The sequence below is a fragment of the Macaca fascicularis genome, chromosome 19 (genome assembly GCF_037993035.2).
Source record: "Macaca fascicularis isolate 582-1 chromosome 19, T2T-MFA8v1.1".
Classification (NCBI taxonomy): Eukaryota; Metazoa; Chordata; class Mammalia; order Primates; family Cercopithecidae; genus Macaca; species Macaca fascicularis.
Genome location: NC_088393.1, coordinates 61942588 through 61965009, shown reverse-complemented (window position 1 = coordinate 61965009; position 22422 = coordinate 61942588). Strand labels below are relative to the sequence as shown.

The 22422-nt window shown below is 57.3% G+C and overlaps 2 protein-coding genes across 17 annotated transcripts; one reads left to right on the top strand and one right to left on the bottom strand.

The window, feature by feature from the left end:
- Positions 1 to 176: 176 nt before the first annotated feature.
- Positions 177 to 4290, top strand: LENG1 (leukocyte receptor cluster member 1). 4 transcript variants are annotated; one of them, XM_074024674.1, is made up of 5 exons: positions 177 to 331; positions 1446 to 1625; positions 2382 to 2538; positions 2886 to 3148; positions 3974 to 4201. In XM_074024674.1, the coding sequence occupies exons 3-5, from the start codon at positions 2479 to 2481 to the stop codon at positions 4188 to 4190; spliced, it is 540 nt and encodes a 179-aa protein (XP_073880775.1). In that variant the 5' UTR covers positions 177 to 331; positions 1446 to 1625; positions 2382 to 2478; the 3' UTR covers positions 4191 to 4201. The 4 variants fall into 4 exon arrangements, 3 of the variants coding, with proteins under 3 accessions (XP_073880775.1, XP_005590336.3, XP_073880776.1); XR_012427985.1 differs by lacking the exon at positions 2382 to 2538 and having other exon boundaries at positions 2886 to 3516; positions 3974 to 4267; XM_005590279.5 differs by lacking the exon at positions 2382 to 2538 and having other exon boundaries at positions 3974 to 4290.
- Positions 4231 to 22221, bottom strand: CNOT3 (CCR4-NOT transcription complex subunit 3). 13 transcript variants are annotated; one of them, XR_012427965.1, is made up of 18 exons: positions 21981 to 22221; positions 16983 to 17060; positions 16800 to 16867; positions 16483 to 16557; positions 16250 to 16339; positions 15867 to 15995; positions 15668 to 15763; positions 14091 to 14310; positions 13867 to 14000; positions 13254 to 13310; positions 11400 to 11781; positions 11194 to 11317; positions 10185 to 10383; positions 7593 to 7692; positions 7291 to 7489; positions 6837 to 7052; positions 6070 to 6195; positions 4231 to 4599 (listed from the first exon to the last, which is right to left on the bottom strand). XR_012427965.1 is itself a non-coding variant. In XM_074024639.1 (18 exons), the coding sequence occupies exons 2-18, from the start codon at positions 17005 to 17007 to the stop codon at positions 4501 to 4503; spliced, it is 2259 nt and encodes a 752-aa protein (XP_073880740.1). In that variant the 5' UTR covers positions 17008 to 17057; positions 21548 to 22221; the 3' UTR covers positions 4231 to 4500. The 13 variants fall into 13 exon arrangements, 10 of the variants coding, with proteins under 10 accessions (XP_073880740.1, XP_073880742.1, XP_005590340.2 ...); XR_006694517.2 differs by having other exon boundaries at positions 14091 to 14313; positions 16983 to 17057; XR_010583459.1 differs by having other exon boundaries at positions 16983 to 17057.
- Positions 22222 to 22422: the final 201 nt, after the last annotated feature.

The window sequence follows — 22422 nt, the reverse complement described above, 5'->3', positions numbered from 1 at the left end:
ATACCACGAGCCGAACGCCTAACATTCGCTGTGAAAAGGACGTCTCAGCCAATCACCTGTCGTTACAGGCCAGGGGGCCGTACCAACTAATTCGGAACCAATCTGCGGTCGAAGTAGGGACAAGAGGAAGGGGGGCATCCTCTCGCCAATCGGAAGTGCAAAGAGGCGGGCGTGCCAGTCCCTGGACAGCTACGACGCCATGAATATCTTGCCCAAGAAGAGCTGGCACGTCCGGAACAAGGACAATGTCGCCCGCGTGCGGCGTGACGAGGCCCAGGCCCGGGAGGAGGAGAAGGAGCGTGAGCGGAGGGCGCTGCTGGCTCAGCAAGAGGTAAGCTCGGAGGCCGGCCGGGCTGACCGCCGGAGCCCAGCGCGCACGCGCCGCGGTTGGGGGCCGGAAGCGGAAGCGTTGCGCAGGCTCAGTGTGCCCCGTGTGAAATTCGGGACCAGGCGCCGATCCCGTTTTCGAGGACGTTGCTCTGCAAACCTTGTGGCCACTTCCACGAAACCTCCCTTGATCTCGCCTTCGTCTTAGTTTCCCCCCACTGATGTATTTCACATGGCTGGAACAGTGTCTAGCACAAAAGAGCAGCTTAAAAACATTTAATGAATACATGAGCGCTTGGACAGTTCAAGGAAATTCGGATCACTTTTTAGTTTGCCTGCGCAGTTTATTTATTGAGCACCTATTGTATGCTAACTACATGCAGAGCGCCTGACTTGCGGAATCCCCAGGAGGCACTGTTCGTTCTTAGAGGGGCACTGTCATCTCCGTTGCACGGAGTGAGATGGCTTCAGTGAGGGGAAGGCACATTTAAGGAGAGGGGGACAGCCAGGCTCCACGCCATCGGGCGAGCCCTTTCCTGCACCGCCCCCTAGACACATACACACAAACACGGGCTTTCTGTATGGCTCCTTAAATCTGTTTGGTGTACACCCAACTTTCAGTTCCTTAGCTAGTCTGATCCTCCACAGTGGGTGGGAGGTAGTCTGGGTTTTTAGAATCTCAGTAGGCTGCTGAGCGCTGTTTGAAATCTGCGTCCTGAAGGCGGGGGACAGGGCTTCAGCAGTCGACTTGGGGTAGTGACTTGGAGCCATGGCTAGAATTCAGATCGTCTGGCCTAATGCAGTTTGGTCTACCTTTATGGCTGTTTTAATTGTCTCACTTGAGGTTAGGAACCCCTTTGGTTTAGGCCAGGGACCTCCTTCCAGCCATCCTTGATGACCCGTGGTTTACGATTTGAAAGGCAGTTTACAAAACCCAGGCGTTGCCTCATCTGCCTACCCTCACCCCCAGCTAGGACAGGTGCCTCTTTTAAGCGTCTAGTGCTCCCTTTCTTATAACCCCAGCACCCTGGACTGCCATTTTCTGTGGTGGGCACCAGACTCACAGTTCTTGAATCACCTCTAGGTTCTGAATGCCCTGCCTATAACTTTCTCCCCAGGCCCGTACAGAATTCCTACGAAAGAAAGCCAGACATCAGAACTCACTGCCTGAGCTTGAAGCAGCAGAGGCGGGAGCCCCAAGTTCTGGCCCTGTGGACCTGTTTCGGGAGCTGCTGGAGGAAGGGAAAGGAGTGATCAGAGGCAATAAAGAGTACGAGGAAGAAAAGCGACAGGAGAAAGTAAGCTGGCCTCACCCACTTCATTAGAGGAGCCATGAATCGAGTTGGGGGGAGAGGGCACTTTAGCCACTGCTTGTGATCAAGGTCAAACGAGAACGAACACACAGAATTTAGAACCATACCAAAGCATGACACTTAAGAAGTGTTGCCATCTGGGCACCCACAGGGCTTGGAGGTAGATGCTAGAGGTCCCCAGCTGCCAGGCAAACTGCTCAGTTCTCAAAACTGGAGGGGTCTGAAACCTTGATAGGCTTTTAAAAATGTAAATCAGCCAGCTGTGGCTCATGCCTGTAATCCCAGCACTTTGGGAGGCTGAGGCAGGTGGATCACCTGAGGTCAGGAGTTCAAGACCAGCCTGGTCAACATGGTATCTCTAAGAATACAAAAAAATAAGCCAAGTGTGGTGGTGCACGCCTGTAATCCAGCTACTTGAAGGCTGAAGCAGGAGAATCGCTTGACCTGGGAGGTGGAAGTTGCAGTGAGCTGAGATTGCGCCACTGCACTCCAGCCCGGGTGACAGAGCGAGACCCCATCTCAAAAAAAAAAAGAAAAAAAAAAAAAAAGGCGAATCATTCGCCTCTTGCCTTTTGGCTAAGATCAAGTGTAAAAAGTATGTCTGGTCGTGCATGGTGGCTCACACCTGTAATCCCAGCACATTGGGAGGCCAAGGTGGATGGATCACCTGAGGTCAGGAGTTCAAGACCAGCCTGGCCAAACATGGCAAAACCCCGTCTGTACTAAAAATACAAAAATTAGCCGGGCATGGTGGTGCGTGCCTGTAATCCCAGCTACTAGGGGGGCTGAGGCAGGAGGATTGCTTGAACCTGGGAGGCAGAGGTTGCAGTGAGCCGAGATGGTGCCACTACACTCGAGCCTGGGCAACAGAGCGAGACTGCATCTCAAAAAAAAACAGGTACATGAGCTCTTGTCACTCACCTGCTGTCTCTGGACTTGTTGACCCCACCCATGGCTCCTCTGCTTTGCTTGATCCCTTCAGGCTTCTCTTCAAGTCTCTCTGCAAAGATGCCTGCCTCTGAACACTCAAGTGGCTCCACTTGTCCCCTCCTTCCCCTGCTGTTACCTGCCACTGTCCCCCCAGGGGGAACTTGGCCTCTGTTGGTGTCTTCCATCCCCAGCACCTGGTACAACTGGTTCATGACAAGCCTTAGGTACCTGTTTGCTTAGATTCCTATGTCAGGGAGACACACCTGACACCTTGAAAGATTATATCCCATCTCTTGTATTTCCTGGCCCCCTCAGGAGAGGCAAGAGAAAGCTCTGGGCATCCTGACATACCTGGGCCAGAGTGCAGCGGAGGCACAGACTCAACCCCCTTGGTACCAGCTACCCCCAGAGCGAGGGGGGCCCCCTCCTGGCCCAGCCCCAGATGAGAAGATCAAGAGCCGTCTGGACCCTCTTCGGGAGATGCAGAAGCATCTGGGGAAGAAGAGACGGCACAGCGGTGAAGGCAATTGCAGCAGAAAGGAAAAGAAGGAGGGGTCTGAGAAGCTGCGACCCAAGGAGTAAGAAGGAAGACCCTCCTCGGCAGACCAGGGCCCAGACTTTCAGGGCTTGGCAGCAGCCCAGCATGGGCACTGCAGGGTCTCTGGTCAGGACAACCAGGGACTCGGTGAAGGGCTGGCTGGGTGAAGTGGTTCTCAACATGTGGTCCAGGAAGCCCCAGGGGTCCTGCCACCCTTTCCCGGGGTGCCGTGGTATCAAGCCTATTTTCCTGACACTGTTGGCCTTTTTCACTCGCATTCTCAGGCACATAGTGCAGGTTTCCAGAGGCTGTGTGACGAGAAGACACCCTCGTTCTGATGGCTGATGGCACAGATGCTTGTGTCCAAACTTTCTTAGTTTTCACTTCTGATTTACAGTATATTAACAGGTAGAATCTATTTAAACAAAAGCTCTTAGGGTCCTCAGTTTTAAAGAGTATAAAGGGGTCCTGAGACCAAACAGTTTGAGAGCTGCTGGGTTAAGACAGTAAAAGCAGGCTTGTCTCCATACCCCTGGTCTAGAGGGGGTACACTGCCTGTACTCTTTTCTCTAGAAAGGGAAACTGAGGCCCAGAGAGGGCCAGGGGGCTGCTCATTGTGCTTTCTTGACCTGGAGGAGCATCAGATTTTAAAGACTGGGGAGGACCAAAGTCCACAGAAGGGAAGGCCAGAGACGTGCCCATGGTGCCCCAGCACCAAGTGGCTTCTTGCAGAAGACCTGAGAGCTGAGGCTGGGGCGTACTGGACGCAGCAGGGCTTCCAGGCAGCAGCTCCCTCTATGGGAGAGGTTGGGGGAATGGCCTCCTAGGAGCTACCAGCTTTCTGACCTCACTCCTCTCCCCGCAGGCCTCCATCCCTGGACCAGCTTCGAGCTGAACGTCTTCGGAGGGAAGCAGCTGAGAGGGCTCGGGCAGAGGCCCTGCTGGCCCGGGTCCAAGGCCGGGCACTACAGGAGGCTCAGCCGGAAGAAGAGACAGATGACCGGAGGCGGCGGTACAACTCCCAGTTCAACCCCCAGCTGGCCCGGCGCCCCCGCCAGCAGGACCCTCACTTTGCTCATTGACTCCTGAGGGGGGTACAGGAGAGGCCGCTGCTGCCAGCCGTCATATAAAACTATTTATTCATAAATATTTTCCAAAATGAAAATAGGTTTACCAAAAAATGTCCCTCACTGGGGAGGGGAGGAGGGGCAGCCCTCGCCCCCGGGCCCCCAGGGTGGGGCTGAGAGGAAAACCTCCCGGCCCCTCCCTGCTTCCTGGGAGAGGGGGTGCCCCTGGCCTGGGGCCTCCCTCCAGTCTTCCAGGGCAGGGCCCTCGCCTGGGCAGGGGGATCAGCATGCGGGGGAAGGGGGTGGGTAGAGGGAGGGGCCGGTGTCACTGGAGGTCCCGGTCCTCCAGGTAGCGGTACTCAAAGGTGAAGCCTTCCTTCTTCCGCTGGCCCCACTTCTCGTAGTCAAAGTAGATGTAGGTGCCCTGGCCGGGGGAGAAGGCGGTCAGTGAGTGGACGAGGAGGTGGTCTGGGATCTGGGCCGGACCGACAGCCAAAGGGGACAGTTCTTAGGGCTGTAGGTGTGTCAGGCGCCGGGCCAACTGCCCTGCACGCGCACACACACTGCACCCTCACAGGGTTCTTCTTGGGTAGGAAATGTTATGCCACTTCAGCGAGGAGGAAACGGAGGGGGCCGCAGAGGTTCCACCGAAGCCAGCTGCCAGAGCGGGGCCCCAGCACCAGCACCAGGCATGAGTGCACAGCCTTCGTTTTCTCGAGGGCTGCGGCTTTTGAGCACCTCTCACGTGTGAGTACAGGATGCATAGCCTAGCATTTAATCTTCACAAAGACCTCGAGGCAGTGGGTACGGTCACCCTTGTTCTAGAGAATGGAACAGGCTCAGAGTCTAAATCCAAGCACTCTGCAGGGACATTTTATTGGTGACGGCAGTGGTGTGGGAATTTCTGAATGACTGGATGGCCTGAAATGTACTAACTTGGAGGATGGTTTTGGGGCAAACCAGGAAAGGACAGGAAGTCTGTAGTTAATGTCTGAGGACACAGTGGGAGAGGAGCTAGGTCCTGAATGAATGTTTTAAATGCATCAAAGATGGCAACCTGGGAAAACTAGGAGAGGGAACTGAGTTCTCTGAGGACAAGGACCTTGTAATACTTCATCCCCATGAAGGGGCTCGGCTTCAGGGAAGTATTTGGTGGGAAAAAAAAGTCACTGTAGAACACACTGAAAGTAATTTGGAAAAAAAAAAAAATCCATGACACTGACTATGTAGCAGTCACCATTAAGTACTTACACGTTATTAACTCATTTAATCTTCATAACAACTGCATTAGGTAGGTCTTCTTCCCCCCATTTTTACAGATAAGGAAATTGAGACACACAGGTTCGAGTGACTTGCCCAGAGTCACCCAGCTAGACTGGGCTCAAACCCAGGTAGGCTGGCTCCAGAGTGTTTGCAAGAAGCAGGAATTTCCCAGTATTAAAACTTGAGAAGCCCATTAAAAAAAATAGCTTCCCCACTGAGCCCCTGCCCTGCTGGGTGCTGGGACCTGGAGGTGAAAGGGGGGCCATCAAGGTCCCTGGGCAGCAGAGCCCACAGCCTGGTACAGGGAGACATACCGGGAAAATCCCACACCCAAGCGAGTGTGCCCAGCACTGCAAGGGGGAGGCACCGGGCTGGGTGGCGCCAGGAAGGTGTCTGAGGAAGGGACATTTGGGCTAAGACCCACAGGAGGCCTAGGAGCTGGCCAAGTGGAGGATGAGAGGGCAGTGTTCCAGGCTGAGCAGACAGCCCGAGGGAGGAGAACGTGGTCAGGCTGAGGGACTGCGCCGGCTGAAAGGTGGAGGCGAGGGCGCAGAGGCCAGCAGGGGCTGCCTGGAGCCTGGGGACTCTACCCCAACCCTAGCAGCGGGAAGAGAGGGGGCGGGGCCCTCACCTGCTCAAACTCGTCAGTGATGGTCTTGGGCTCCTCGTGCCTCTGGAACCACATCATGTACTTGGTGTGGAATCGCCACGACTGCTTCTTTAGGGCCTTGGCTGCCAGGTACTGTGCCTTAGTGCCCTGGGGGAGGAACAGTGGAGAGGGGGATCAGGGGGCCCCCAAACTGGGTGGGGAGCCAGGGGGACGGGGCAGGACATCAGGGCTGAACCCCGGCCCCCGCCACAGACCACAGTTGGGCTGGACAATCCTCGTGGAGATGGGGCTGGGGGCACAGAACATACCAATGCTGGTCAGGAGAAGGAAAATGAGACAGGAGGTGAAAATTGCTTTCAGAGAAGCTTTGAGAAGGAAGAAAAACTAATGTGTGATGAGAGCTGAGAGAGGAGGCAATTTAGAAAATTTCCCAAGCGGGGATGAGGGTGGAGGTCACTCATGACTCACTGGGGTTGGGAGGAGGTTGGACAGTTCCCCAGTGGCCTCCAGGGAGGCCTGAGAATGGCCGACGAGTGGAGTGGGGTCGGCCTAGACTGAGGGGCTGCTGGAGCAGGGCTGTGGGGGGACCCCATGGGTTAGCCAGTAAGCTATTGGAAGAAGGGCTGGGGTGAGCCACAGTGGACTGGCCTCGCTCTCAACCCGAGCAGTTCTAACACCTTTGGGCTGGAAGCGGGGACAGGGACAGGTTGAATTGGCGGGGGGGGGGGGGGCCCAGGACTGGGAATAGGGAGGGGGTGCGGTCCCAGTGGCCGCAGTGGGGCACCCACCTCACCCCTCCAGCCCGAGGGGGGACGGCGGCGGTGGCGGCGAAGCCGGGGGGCCCGAGGCTGCCCCGGGGGCCCTGCTGTACCTCCAGATAGTAGAAGATGAAGAAGAGTGTCTCGGTCGACAGGCGCTGGTAGAACTCCACAGTGTCCGAGTGTGGGGGTGGCATCTGGTGGTGGTAGGGGGGCGTCGGACAGGGGTTCCGGGGGAGGTACTGCCTGTGGGAGCAACAGGAAGGTCAGTGCCAGCTGCCTGCTAGTCTTGCCCTGACCAAAAGGGTGCTCAGAACTGCATCCCCACAGGGGAGGTGGTACAGAAAGACCCAGGGCGGTGCTGACCTTCAGTGGAGAGCCCGAGTCAGGGGCCTGGCGCTCTACCCACAGCCTCACAGGTTTAGCCACTGCCTCCTTGCTAAGACTCGAGCCCCAGCCCACCCCCCTTCCCTGGGACCCTCACCGGATACGCTCAGAGTCAGAGGGGTGGGGCATGTGGTGCCAGGCGGCCTCTTCCATGGCCTGCTGGTAGAGCTGCTCCTTGGTGAGGGGCACAGGGCCCAGCGGACAGACACCCAGCGACAGCGGTATGTTCACCTCTGACAGCTGCAGGGGTGGCTGAGCTGAGGCCGGAGGTGCTGATGTGCTGCTCAGGATGATGTCTGTGGGGAGAGGTGGGGGTCCGGCCCCTCAGTGGTGAGGATGGGTCAGGGGCCAGCCCCTCCTCTTTGGCCCACTGCTTCCCCACCATCCTGGGTTCCTCACCTCGCTCAGTCAGGTGCAGCGTTGGCACAGGGTCCTCAATGCCAGAGCTGATGGCTGCCCGTTCCGCCATGGACTTCAAGGAGCTCAGAGGCTCAGGGGCCTGGGGAGGAAACGAGAGGCCTGGCCTGAGCACTTGGGCTGCAGCAGCAAGTGCAGCCTGACACAGGTCCCAGATGTGCTCGCCTGCCCTGCTTGGGGGCTGTGGAGGGCCAATGAGCCACTCCTCATGATCTACCCATGACAGGTAAAAGTATCAAACTGTAGGGAAACAACTGGAAACGACTGACACATTCATCAGCAGAGGAACATCTAGTAAGTGGGACTCTGCACCGTGGAATACTGCACGGAGATTTTCAAAACACAAGTTCGTGACATACTACAGAAGTAAACGCCAACCTGCAGAATTATGCACAGTGCGCTACCATTTTTGTCAAAGGATGTGCCAATAGTACACGCTGCTTCACTAGGGACACCTACATGCTGGGAGAGCTCCCGCCTGTCTTGAAGGAGGCAGGAGTCTACATGCTCAGCTGTCTGCCTCTGACTGGCATGGGGTGACTGCGATCAGGGTGAGCCCAGCCCTGCTAGACTTCAGTCTCCTTGCTGGCGACAGGTAGGCTGGGTCTCCAGACCTGTAGCCACAGCCTCGTTTCCTATTACAAAGGTTACAGCAGGCTTCTGTTCCCCAAAGTCAGGGCTGGTTCCTCCATCTCCTCCGGCCACGTGCAGCTGTCCCTAACCCCAGCCCTGTGCGGGACTCCACAATGCATCAGTTGCCAAGGCTTATCCATCCTGTTTTGCTGTATCGCCCAGGCAGGTCTCAAACTCCTGGGCTCAAGTTATCCTCCTGCCTCTGCCTCCCTAAGAGCTAGGATCACAGGTGTGAGCCACCGCGCCCGGCTATCCGTCCTGCTTCTAACCCACCTTGGATGGCTCCTTTCCCTGTCACGCCACCATGCCCCACGCAGCCCAAGCCTGTCCTCTCCTACCCAGACCACCCTCCCTCTATCCTGTCCTCACCAGCCCCGGGGGACCTTTCCAATGAAGTCATGTTGTTCCTTCTCTACTCCAAACCTTGCCACGGTTCCCGACCACCCACCCCAGCAATTCCTTTTTGTTGGTGGTGATGTTAAAAGGTATGGACCCCTTTTGAAAATCTCAAAGCTGCTGTTTCCCCTTTTTCCAGAAAAATGCATGCACTATAAATATCTTGTCCACCATACTTCTAAAATTTGGGCCAGGCACGGTGGCTCACACCTGTAATCCCAGCACTTCGGGAGGCCGAGGCGGGCAGATCACCTGAGGTTAGGAGTTCGAGACCCGCCTGACCAACATGGTGAAACCCCATCTCTACTAAAAATACAAAAATTAGCTGGGCGTGGTGGCAGGCATCTGTAGTCCCAGCTACTCAGTAGGCTGAGGCAGGAGAATCACTTGAACCTGGGAGGCAGAGCTTGCAGTGAGCCAGATGGCACCACTGCACTCCAGCCTCGGTGACAGAGCAAGACTCCATCTCAAAAAAAAAAAAAAAGAAAAAAAAAATTAATGCTTCTGTTGGGTCAGAAACTGTTCCAATAGCTTCGTAAGAATGATTTAGTCTTCCAAATAAACCTATATGGTAGGTATAATTGTGATTATTGCCATTTCCCTTATGAAGGGAAGGCACAGAAAGGACAATGCCAAGACTTGGACCCGGACAGCCTGGGCGCACACGCTGCCTCCCCGTGGAAGCTGCGCTACAAGATACTGGCTCACAAGCCAAGCCCCAGCTCCTGAGCCTGGATGATCAGGACCCCCTGTCCTGTCCTGCTACACCCACTATCTCAGCCCTGCAGCTGGTGGCACTGCCTCTTGCAGAGTGGACACCTCTCTCCTCTCTGCTGCATCCTGCCCAGCCTTCCTAAAGATGCATGCTCCTCCTAAAGCACCTCCTGAAGCCCTTCCTGCAGCTGTTAGCCCCCCTGCCTGGTCCAGGTCTCAGCTTAAACATCACCACCTCTCAGAGCCCTCCTGGGCCTGTCTCCCAGGTCAGCTCAGATGCCCCTCAGTGGGTCCACAGCAACCTTCCCTGCAGCTGCCCCAGCAGGGAAGCTTCCTAAAGGGAGGAACCAGGCTGCATTCACCCAACACAAAGCGTGGCCCCCAGTGGACTTCAACAAGTGTCTTCTTGACTGAAATGGTTTCTTAGCTAGGAAAAGGAGGGTAGTGAGCTAGGTAATGGATCATGTGAACTAGAGAGACTGGTATGCCTTGTGAGGACAAATGGGGACAGAAACTGAGGGCCTGGGTGGGGATGAAGATGGAGACCCAGAGAGAGCAAGCAACAAGTATAACCAAGAGAAAGGAAAAGAGACCCAGAGAAACAGAGCTTTGGAGGGAACAAGAGGGGAGGTATGAGAGCCCCAGAGATCAAGGTCACGGGAAGGGTGGTACAGAAAGACCTGGAGAACGAGCAAGTGTGAGAAGGGGACAGAAAGCTAGAGAGAGAGAGATCCAGAAAGGGGGTTGGGGCAAGGGGCGCAGCTAGAGACCTGGAGGAAAGGAACAGCAGAGTCAGGACACAGAGGCTCGGGGGATGTCCAAGGAGCCCACCTTGATTTCCGGGGCGGTGCTGAACTGTGGAGGCCCATTGAGTAGGGCACCGGCTGCCTTGGCATCACTGAAGCTGGGCGTTGGGGAGCTGGGAGGATTCACAGGCAGTGGCACCAGGAGGCTGGGTCCCCCTGAGTTGTTCCCTGAGCCTGGGGCCACGCCCCCAGCCCCTGTTGGGGCTGCCGCACTGGGTTCCTTCCTGGAGAGCATGGAAGAGAGGGGTTGAGAGGAGGGCCCCTGAGGGTGGGATGGGCAGAGAGGCCTGGCTGGAGAGAGGGGAGACTGCACACATCAGATGGGATCTGAGAGGGGCGGCTGAGGGTAGACAGATGGGAGAAAGTGGCTCTGGGCAAACAAAGGCAGAACCCAATCTTTGGAATGGTTTCCCATCAGCAGAGCAGAGCTGCGGGGGTGGGAGTGAGGATTCTCGGGTGCTCCACCAGGCCACAGGCTGATCAAAACCAGCTGCCTTGGGCAGGTGGACGCAGGGCCCATTCCCTCTTGGGCAGGCCAGCTGGAGCTGGGGTGAGGGGACCAGGAAGCAGGCCTTTCCTTTGTGCACACTGATCTTTCTTGGGGCAGTCTTCGGGAAACGGGCGGACACAGGGGAATGGTCTGAGCTAAGATTTGGAGGAGTGGCTGCAGAGGAACGAGGACTTCGAGACAATTCACTTTGAAAAGTGGAACAGTGACCCTCCAGTGGCAATCAAGTAGCCTTGGGCAGGTAACAGAAATGGGGAAGAAAGGGTATGGGGTTCTTGAGAAAACTTCCACTTAGATGAGAACATATTTTAGAATGTTCTGAAGGGCAAAGCAGGGAGGCTGATGTAGTTTCCGTGCTGGAAAGAAGTGGGGGTGTTAACACCCGACAGAGGTGGAGGACAGTGCTCGGACATTCCCAGCAGCAAGGGCGGGGGGCCCAGAACCCACTGATGCAGGGGTGAGGCACCAGCGCCTCTCTGTGCCGAAAGGCCGCCATCCCAACCCTGCTGATGGCCGAGACACTCACGAGGTGCTGGGAGGTGGGTTGTGGGGGCCGGAAGGGGGGCCCAGGGCCTGGCTGCTGGCATTGTTGCCCCCACTGCTGCTCAAAGCCACCTCTGCCGGGCTGTCTGCCACAACTGAGCTGTAACCTGGGAACAAAGAATAAAATGGGAAGGGCTGCCGGCGGCTGCCCAGCCCCGCCCATGCCCACCCCGCTGCCTCCCCACTCACTGGTGGCGCCATTCTGCTTGCCAGCCCCTCCACCGGCACTGCTGTTACTATTGCTGCCGCTCCCTCCACCTCCGCCGCCGCCGCCTCCGCCAGGCTGGGCGCTGGGGGGCCGGGGCTGGGTCGTGCTGGGCCCACTGGTAGCCGATGGGGCCACAGCCTGGGCATAGGGGGCAGGGGTGCCCGAGTTGTGGCTGGGAGCTGGACTGGCCTTGGGACCCAGGGCACTTGGGGGTGCTGCTGGGGCGGGGACCCCGTTGTTGCCAGGAGTGGTGCTCAAGGCAGAGGCAGCAGGCGGGGGGCCGGAGGGGTAGGTGGGCGGCACAGCTGGGGACTGAGGGTGCTGGTTGCTGTGGACAGGCTTGGAGCCGTTTTTGGCTGGAGACTGCGGGTGGGAGAGAGCAGAGGATCAGGACCCAGTGGGCCAGCTGGTCTCCCTCACCACCCCGACCTCAGGCTCCATTTTCGTCCCAGCAGCCTCCTCTCTGGCCTTGCTGCCCCCAACTGCTCCCGCCCTCCTGGGAACCTGGGTGACCTTACTCACCCTCATGGCTTCAGTCACCTTCATGCTTAAAACACTCACACTGATTTCCAGCCTGCCCAGCTTCCCAAGTCCTGCCTGGACACCGCCCCACGGACACCCCCACAGGGATCTGACCACAACTTAGGTTGTCAGCCAGAGAAGATCCATCTGTTGGAAGCCAGGGGACTAGTGGGAAACACCTAAATGTCCTCAATATGAGATTAGCTGAAGCAGCTTAATGTCCAAGAGTAGAAGGAAAAACAGCTAGAAATTGGATAGTAATTCTGAACGTCACCTGAAGGGTCACAGAAACTACTCACAGGGCTGTAAGTTACCAGCACTCCAGAAAGTGGTGGGAGGGTAAACGTGCTCATGGTATCCCCACTGCAGGCAGCTGCCGACAGCACTCAGGCTGCCGAGCCTAACCACCTCCTGCACCTCTTTCCAGCCACCCCACAGGCTCCCTGCGCTTACCAAGCGCCCAACAGGACTGACTAACCACTTCTCTCCTGGGATCGCTGCTTGGCAGTGGGAGCCTGGGAAGGTGGAAGAGCCCAGCCTGGCCCCTGGAGTATCTGCCTCAGTGTCTCTCCTCATCGCCTCCTGGCCCTGCCGCCCGCCCTCCCTACTACCCGCGGGTCGTCTTAGTCTCCACGCCAGCCCCCTAAGTGCCCACTCAGGGTGTCCCCTCGAAACCATCCATCCCGTTAGCCCACAGAGGGGCCTCAGGCCCACGCTGCTCCTGCCTAACATTCTTCTGTAGCAGCATTTCCGAAAGCAGGCTCCTGTCCTGGGCGATGTTAAAGGAGTTGGAGAAGCACCGCCCACCACCGTCTCCTCTCAGAAACTTGAAGTGTGTGTTATCAGCACAGCAAAGCCCCATCACTTCCTAGGCTTGTTTGGCTCTGGAGGCCACTCAGGTCCACAAAGCCTGAGCCCCTCAGCCTGACAGTCCCAGTCCCTGTGCTCACAGTTGGAGCCCTGGCCCTGCACACCAGGCCAGCCATCTCTCCACACTTCCAGGCTTTCTGTCACAACTTCCCCTTGTTACTGGCTGCCGCCTCTCCCTGCCAGGCAAACTCACCTGACTCTCAAGCCCAGGGCACTCCGCAGCAGCATCTCCTGACTGCCTGGCCAGGCTGGGGGTGACCTGTGCCACCCCCTTGACCACAGCACCAGTCACCTGTCCACTTGCCCTGCCCACCTGCCCTCAGGGCAGCACTGATTTCTGACCCACCTGTGTCCACCAGCCCAGCACAGTGGCCAGCACTCAGGTCTCAATGTGCCTTTGGGATATTGCCCAACATGCCCATCCATTCCAGACTCACACCCACCTGGCTGACTTCACTGTCTGTGGAACGTCCCCTCTTCTTATCATCTTCAGAGTTTTCCTGAGGTAGGGGAGGCAGAACAGAAACCTGTGTGACCTCTGGGGGTCTGACAGAGAACCGCCAATCTCTGAATGTCCCGGGCCCTGGGCCCAACTGACTGCCACTGCAGCCCCAGAGCTGGTCAAACAGCTGTCCTTAATCTGCCTGGAGAAACCACCTAAATTCAGGCTCTCCAATGTTCTTGTTTTCTGGGAGCCAGCACTGACCCACCAGCCTCTTAAGGATCTGGGAACCTGCTCTCCACAGGGAATCCAACCCTTGGATCCCTGCCCAAGGTGGCCAGCTACCCAGCCTCCTCAGGCAGCCCAGGCACCGGCCCCTCCCATCTCCCAGATCCAGGACCTAAACTGGCCCAGGATACACCCTATTACTCTTTATGTTCTTTAGGGACCCAGATGTAGGATCTTAGGGTGTGCTCCAAGAGCCTAGACCCTGGATACCTAGATCTGTGTTTCCTCAATTACTCTCCCCTAGCCACTTTGGAGTGACCCAGATTTGCCTCCTCGAGTCCAGCCCTGCTGGAAACACAAGGTACTCGTGCCCCGTGGGGCCTCACCGTGGTACAGTTGGCTGGGCTGGGCGGGATGGGAGAGCTGGAGGTGGTCGAGGTGGGTGTGCTGCTGGACTGGTTGAAGATCTCATCCTCCATGTGGCTGTGGCTGGGGGGGGAGGTGGCGACCAGCGCCTGTGCTGTGGGGGCAGAAGAAGGGCATGCTTAGCTGGCTCACAGCCCACTCTGGACCCTCACTTCCTGTGCCACGATCAGCCCCAGGGCCTCACGAATGTCCTCGAGGTCCAGGTCATCGTAGAGAAACTCGTTCTCCTCGAAGTCGGGGTCCTGGGATGAGTCGACATAGTACTCAACGTCATCCTTGATCTTGCGGATGGCATCAACAAGGATGGAGTCATTGTCCAGCATGCGCAGGATGGTCTCTAGCATGCGCACGTGGTAGCGGTGCTTCTCGATGTGCCGCTTCAAGCCCTCGATCCGGTCCTGCTTCTGCTGGCGAGCCCAGGGCCAGGCTCAGGGGCTGCAGACCACCTGCTTGGCCCCTCCTGCCCCCACAGAACCTGTCCTCAGTCCCTGACCCCTGTAGAGACCCAAAGCCTCCACGCCAGCCCCTTCTGGGGTAGGGCAGTATGGGGTCCACCCACCCTCTGAGCCCTGTGGGGACCACAGGGCTTGACATCTTGGGATCCCACTGCTCTGCTCCCTCCTCTTCCCACACGTTTCTGGCTCCAGGAGTCCTTGGAAACCTCTAAACAACCCCAGAGGTCCTTGTGCCATCCCATGACTTGGCCTCATCTGTACCTCACCTGATTTCTCAACTGAGTCCAGATTTCTCAACTGAGCCTGCCCACCACTGACTGCCTCTGGCATACGGATACCCTCCAGCTTGCTCCAGCAGTAATAATGATAACCCCCATTTGTGAGGAGCTTGCTGTTTAGAATCATGATGGTATTTGTCATCACTAGGTCCCCCAACCCCACCCATTTATCCCAGCGGGAGCGAAGATCCATAAGCCTCGCTCCTGCCCTCCTCTCAAGGCCCCTTTAGCATTTAACATCTTAGTCTCAGTTCCAAATCCCTGCTCTGTTCAAGGACCCATCATCTCCCCAAAAGCCCCTGGTTCCCAAACCCCTCAGAATCTGACACCCAACCCTGTCATCGTCCACTTCCTGACCCTTTCCCACCCAGAGCTTCCCTGAGGACCCGGCTCTCCCCTCCCTGTGTTTCTGGTTTCAACAAGTCCATACAGTTTGTATCCCTTTGAACTCATACCCCACAATCCCAGATTTCAGAACCTGGGACCCCAATATCCAGCTTCGTCCCAGATTCCTCTCTTCCTTCAGGCCCAGTTCTCCGCCTTCTCCATGTTCTGCCTGTCTCTACCCACTGTGCTCTCCCTAGGACCAGCGTCCTCTGGATGCCAGGAGGCCTCTTGCCATGGGTTAGGACCAGCGTCCTCTGGGTGCCAGGAGGCCTCTTGCCATGGGTTAGGACCAGCGTCCTCTGGGTGCCAGGAGGCCTCTTGCCATGGGTGTCCTTCAGGTCTCACGCTTACTCTGTGGCTCAAGCTCAACCTGCATTCACATTCCCCCAAATCGCTCCTCTTCACGAAGGCCCCACTGTCTACCCAGACACCCAGGGGACCCTGAGATTCTGTCTGACCTCCTCCCTGCCCCACCCAGGCAGCCGCTAAGCCCTCCCAATCCCGTCTCTCAAATCCCTAATCCCGGCTGCTGGCCCTGTCTGCCTGAGGAATCCAGGCCCCAACTCCCAGGAGCCTAAATGACTGGCCTCCTGCTGGCCAGCCCATCCCCATCCCAAAGGTGTGGGGTCTCCCTCACTCACATCCTTGTCGCCCTTCTTCTTGCGTGTCTGCACTGACAGTGACTCCACCTCACTCTCAAACTGGTCCACCTGCATGTTGAGCGTGTCGATGGTATTCTAGGGGAGGGAGAGGAAGAGGAAAGCCATCAGCCAGGGTTCCCGCCTACACCCAGGGCTCAGGATCCTCAGAGTTCACCTCCTCTTCTCCACCCCAACTCACCGTGAGCCACTGGCCAACCTCTTCCTTCTCCTTCTGGGCAGGATCTACCTTCTGGGCCAGGCCCAGGCCCTCCTTACTGTAAGCTTTGGTTTTGGTCTCTCGTTCCACAACTTTGAACCGTTCCATTTGCTGTAGAGAGTGTAGTTGGCAGGGGGCTCTCAAAGGCGGGAAAGGAGGTGACTAAGGGCCAGCAGACACTCAGACCTGAGCCTCATGACCCTACTTTCTGAGCTCTGAGTCTGCTGCCTCTTCCTTCCCTTAGCTCCAGAAACCCTACTTCTCTTGAAAAACTCTGGGGTCTGGCCGTGCTGCCTCCGCCCCTTGAGATCTCAAGAATCTGGTGACCTTCCCACCTGTCTAGGACTCAGGCTCTAGGCTCCTACCGTCTCAATGAGCTTGCGGTTGTCTATAAGCTGCCTCTTGTCCTTGATCTCGTTGGACGCTACCCATGTCTTGATCTGGTCCCTCAGCCGCTGCAGATGGGAAAAGCAAGAAAGTCAGACCTCAGGATCCGGGAACTGGGACCCACAGCTCCTTCTCCCTGGGACCCAGCAGTCCACTCTCCCAGTTCCCTCAACCCTCAGGACACAGGCGTCCAGGCCCCCAGCCCCCTCACTTGTAGCTTCTTAATCTCCTTCTTTAGGTCAGCCTCATACTTTTCTTTCTGGTTCGCGTTGGCTGCATTGTGGAGCTGAGGGATGGAGGGAATTCAGAAGTCAGTGCGGGAGGGGATGTCCCAGTACCCACTCCACTGAGTCTTCCTTATGCTAGGGACTCGAGGACCCCCCAACCCCTACCCCCAATGAGTCTTAGAGCCTATTCTCTTAGGTCCTCAGCATCTGCAATATGTAGCCCCTCCCCCTGGTTAACACCCAGAGGTCCTGAACCTTCTTCCTGTGCCCTCCCAGATGATTAGGGTCTCAGCCCCTGTACCTTCTGCCAAATATCTTCAAACTGCTCCACGCCCTCGGACACCTTCTTGAGGCAGCGATCAATCTCACCTGGCCAGGGAGGAAGAAGGCTGTGAGAATCCTGCCCAGGCGGCAGGTATCTAAAGAGCAGTCCTCCGAAGAGGGAGCACATGGCTACAGGTGCAGCAGGAAGTCAGTCTAGTACCTTGGAGTTTGCGCTTGTCCGCCATCTTCCCTGCCCTACAGACGCACTCTCTTCATACTCTCTTGGAGACGGACGCTGCTGGGAGAGATTGGAGAGGAATTAACACGTATTCTCCGGCTGGTAAAAACCCAGAGACATGGACCTAGTCAGCATAGTTAGGTAGGTGGGACTGGTAAAGGAAAGAAGCATTTGCTATCTGACAAGAGACCAGTCCCAGTTCTCCTGATGCTCACTTGACTGCCCAGCACAGTGTCTGGCCAACAGAGGATCCCATAAGTTTGTTGAAACAAGAAAAGTTACATACTTTTTTGTGTGCCTCTGACTCAGGAAGTGGAAAATTCCTGTAGCATGGAGTACCTTCTCCCCAGATTACACTCAAAAAGATTTTTCAGAGCAGGACAAAGTCATGCTGCACACAGCTGATGACTGGGATGAAGGCATTAGCCCTGCAGATCACACTTCCTACTCAGAGGGGCTGGGTACAGAGGTGGCTAGAAGAGGTCATCCCTCAGACAAGCCAGCAGACAAGCGAAACTGGCAGCTCACAGAGAAGGGCGTGTGCGTGTGTGTTGTGTGTGTGTGTAAGCTGTAGGTGAGAGAAGAAAGATTGGGGGTGGGGGAAAATGACGGCGAGCAGAGATGCCGAAAACTATGAAGAGCTGAACCCACTCAGACAGACAGGGCTGAATGCCAAGTAGAAGGGACTTAAACCACCAAGAAATTTATTCCAGAGCAGGATCCTTAAACCAAAAGGAAATAACACTCCTAACCCAAAGAAACTGACACCAAGAAGGGTTAGAGATTTGGGGGCAGAAGGCAGTACCCAAGAGAGACCTGGGAGAAGACAGAAATCTTACTAAGATAAGAGGGTGCAAAGGTACCACAGCTGTGGGGAGCCAATCTGCACACACGAAGGAATCCCATATCAAGTGGATTGGTAATTTAGACTCAGGGAAACAGGCACCATCAGGGCAGGAACCCAAAACTTAAAGAGAGAAGCATCTTTATTTTAAAGGAAATTACGTGGAACCCAGAGAAGACTGAGGTCAAAAGGGAGTTCCAAGGAACTTGAGTCCAAGGGAAGACACATCTTAGGGCCTGACAGCGAGACCGGGGAGCCCTGGGGAGAGAGGCTTATGCTCAGAAGACTTCTGAGATACCAGTGGAGATTGCCCTCTTCCCCTCCAGGGAGGGGGCCTGTAATGAAAAGCACAGTTCCCTGGGATCCAGGGGCCGCTCCCACTCTACTTGTGCAGGGCAGGGCACCCGGGAGTAGTCACTTACTGTAAAGACAGAAACAGCCCCATACTGAGGACTAAGAGCCTCAATACAGAGGGAAGTCACACCAAGAGGGTCCTCACCCACAAGGAAGGGAACATCTGGCAAACAGTGCTCTCCAACAGAACTTTGCAATGCTGGAAACACTCTATTTATGCTTATCTGTTGGCCACTGAACATCTGAAATATGGCAAGTGTAATGGAGGAACCGAATTTTTCATTTTTAACTAGTTATTAATCACCACATGTGACTAGCAGCAACCATATAGGACGGGTGTGCTTTAGAACAAGAAGCCCATAAAGGACAGGGCTGGTACCCTAACCCCAGAGAGAACTTTCCCAACACTGCCGGGACCCATTCTGGGTGGTAATAGGTAGGGGTGCTACCTTACACTTGAGGGGACTTAAATCTCCTCAGTAAAAGGCCCAACCTAAAGCAAAAGGCAGCACCCCCACTCAGAGTCAGAGTCAGCTAACATGCCACACCTGGGGAATCTCCAGGAAGGCAAAGCAACAACAAAAGGACCCAGGAGAAAGTGCCACAGTGGGGATTCTGACTGAGGAGGGGCAAGTCCCTTTGATCCAGGGAGCTTATACAAGGCAAGGGCCTGGACACCAACCCTGAGGTGTGCAGAGATCCTCACCAAAGTCCAACACCCCAACACAGAAAAGCCTCTTACTGCATAGGGGGAACAAGAATGTGAAACGAGAGCGTACGCTCCCTCTTTCCATCCCAAGAACCCAACAGAGGGTCATGGGCAGGTGCTCCAGCCCAGAGAGAGAAGAGGTCTCATGGTCTTCACCCCTAAACAAGGCAATCAACACCTTAGGGAGGTGACACCCTCCCTGCGTCTCCACACGGAAAGGACTGGTGCCCTAGCACAGAGGAAGAACACCCCCAGAGAGGAGACCACCCTGTGGCAGCAAGAGAAGGAAGTCCTGGAGGGGTCAGCAGCCAGCTGGAGGGGAACAAGAGCCCTAGCCCAGGGAGGTGATGTTTCAGACAGAACAGCGTGACATCGAAGTCAGCTACAGCTGAGACCCAGCGAGGAGGCAGCTCCTCCACAGAGAAGGGGCAAGTGCCAGAGGCCCAGGGTACTTGTCCCCTATAGAGGCTGGAGCCTTAGTCACAGCGGAGACAACACCTTCCCCCCAAGAAAATTCCTATATCATGAGGGTGTCTGTACCTCTGGTCCCCCTGGCAAAGGACCAGAGAGAAGGGAAGCTGGAGCTTGAGTCTCGAAGCTGAGACGCTGCCAGAGAAGAAAGAGCCCCATTTGCTGCAGTCCGCGGGGCGTCCACCAAGATCCTCCAAGGAAGGCGGTGATCGCAGGTCCGCTCCCAGGCGTGAAGAACCCGTGCTCCAGCAGCAAAGGCTCTCCAAGAGCACTGAGGAATCTGGGAGCCTTGGCCCAGGAGACTTACCCAAGAGGAACACACATCCCCACAGGGCAGGGACCCACAAGGGGTGGGGTGGGGTGAGCAGGACACCAGCCTCACAGGAGCCAACACACCTACATGAGGGCCAAAACCAGTAAAGAAGAACCCCCCAAACTTCACCTCAGGGAAGATGATACCACCACACAAAGACTCGAGGAGGGAGTGGCAGGAGGCTTAGTCCTGGGGAACTAACACTGGGCGGTCCTTAACCTTGGGGGCTGTCATGTGCCCACACAGTGGTCTTTGTCATGAGGCGCCTTTGATCTGGGAGAGCTTCCGCCTCTGCAGCAAGGAGCTCTGGGAACTGATGTTGAAGGGTGATCCTTAACCTGGGTGGCTGCTGACATGGCCACACAGAGGCTCTGAGACTCTAGAAGGAGGATGCGTTAGGGCCTGGGGTGGAGGTAGTCATCTCCACTGAGATGCCCCTGCCAAGGGTTGGGGGCTGGAAACTCCTACTTTGGAAAGTCTACACCAGAGAAGTCTCTGGTCCCAGGGACGGGGTCCACAGTGGAGTCTCCCGCTTGAGACTCAGGTATCTTACATCCACACAGCCAGGCAACTATGCCTTACCCCATACAGTGAAAAATCAAGACGGGGTTTTGGAAGCATTAGCCGGGGGCACCTGCATCCGAGAGGGATCCTCAGCCTTACGGTGGGGACACACGTAGAGGCGTGGACACCTCAAATCCAGAAGAGCAGCCGTACCAATACCAAGGATGGCAAGAACCTTATCCCTGGGGGAGGCAACACCAAGAAAGGGTCCTTACCCTGGAGAGAAGGCACAGCCCCAGAGGGAAGAGCCCCCACCTCGCAGTACAGGAACCCGGGTCTAGGAAGCTTCCTACTCCCATGGAGTACCAGCAGCGGGGCTGGAAAGCGAAACCCTTGTTCTCCAACTGCTGACACCCAGTGTGAGGGTAGATGGGAAGATAACAAACCCACAGTGTGGGATCTGATGCAAATATCAAGGGCAGTGGGCTTCTTGGTCCCTGGAGAGATGACATCCTAAAGGAGGAGACTGGTGTGAAGGCAGAAGAAGCCTCACAGGCAGGGGTGAAGGGAGACATCAAAACTCCTCACCAAAAGGGCAGGAGAGCTCACCTGGGGTGGGGGGGTGCCCGCCCTGCACTGAGAGGCAGGGACTGCTCAGAAAGAGGGGCTGGCGCTGCCCGCAGTGGGAGCTCACTAACATGGACAGCGTGGGGGCTTAGTGTCCTTCACCAGGCACCTGAGCGCCAGGGGAGCCCAGCAGCCCCCAGCAGCAAGACCACAGTGGCCCTGACATCACCGGGAGAGGCCCACACCCAGGTCGGAGAGTCAGGATGCAGGGGAGTTCAAGGCTGCAAAGCCAGGGGCAGACAGCACTATCCAAGAAGTGTGAGAGCTGAGGCCAGACGTGGGCCACACTGAGGACCGTCCTGTACCCCAGGTGGGGGAAAGCCAGACCCCCCCAAAAGGCAGGCGCCCGGTGCAGCGGGAAGCGAGGCTTGAGCCACCCAGGGCGCTTCTCGCTACGAGAGGGAAGAGCTGCAGACTACAGAGGTGGAAACTTCGGCAAAGGGTCCAACTAACGAGGAGTTTCTCCTCCACTCCTCTCCCAAGAGGCTCCCATCCGATACGGACGGGCAGCTGGAACCTGAGATCCAGGGGAGGCTGCGCTCCGGGGAGCACTGAGGAGGGATGCGGAGGGTGGCCTCGGTCCTGGGAAGGGTGACTCCCCCACCCCGCTGAGGTCCTCGTCCCGGGGTGTTGGCACACCCCCCACCCCGCCACCGTCGAGAGAGAAGCCCCGGCGCGGAGGCTGCCCCCCAACGCGAAGGACCGAGGCCGAGGGGGGCAGGCACCTGAGCCCCGAGAGGGCGGGCACCTGGGACCAGGGGCGCCTCCATCCTTCCAGCCAGGAGCCAATACCGACGCGGAGAGGGGCGGGCACCTCGCGCCCGGGAGGCTTCGCACCCTCACACCCCTACCGGGGGGCCCGACGCGATGCCACGCGGGGAGGTGGCGGCGGGCGGGGCCCGGGGTCCGGGTCGCGGAAGGACCCCCGGGCGGCGCTGAGGGGCGTGAAAAAGGCGGAGGAACGGGAGGGCGAGAGGGAGGGAGCCGCCCCCCGCCGGGAGCCCCGCGCTGCAGAGGCGGCGGCAGGGGGCAGGCGAGGGGAGGCCATGTCGCGACAGACGGCGGTGTCGCCAGGGCGGGAGGCTGCGGGAAGGGCGGCCGATGGCGCCGGGGGGAGGAGGGGAAGGGGTCCGGCCCAGTCGAGCCTGACGCTCTCACCACAGGAGCTGGCGCCGCCGCTGAGGAGCGTATCGCGACAGGCGGGGGAGGCGAGCGCCCGCCGCCTTTTTCTCGCGCCCCGGGCCCGGGCGCTATCGCGATAGCGGCGCGAAGCGGAAGTGGGGTTGGGGGAGTGGGCCCGGGGTTGTTCTGACGACGGGGGTCGGGGATCAAGGGAGGCCGCGGCGTCTGCCGATGGCTCCGCGGAAGCTGACCGGGCCCGGTCCAAGATGGCGGCGGCGGAGGAGGCCTCCCCTCCTCTCTTCTCGTCTCTGGCGCCGACCCGCCCCCGAGTCCCGAATATAGGCCTGTCATTGCTCCCGCTGAACGTCGCTCCTGACCCTTGGAGGCGTTCTATTGGTTCCTGGCAGGGATGTGCCCTGCCCCCTTTCGCGGATTGGGTGATTGCTCCAAGGCGCGGCGTTCGATTGGCCTCCCGCGC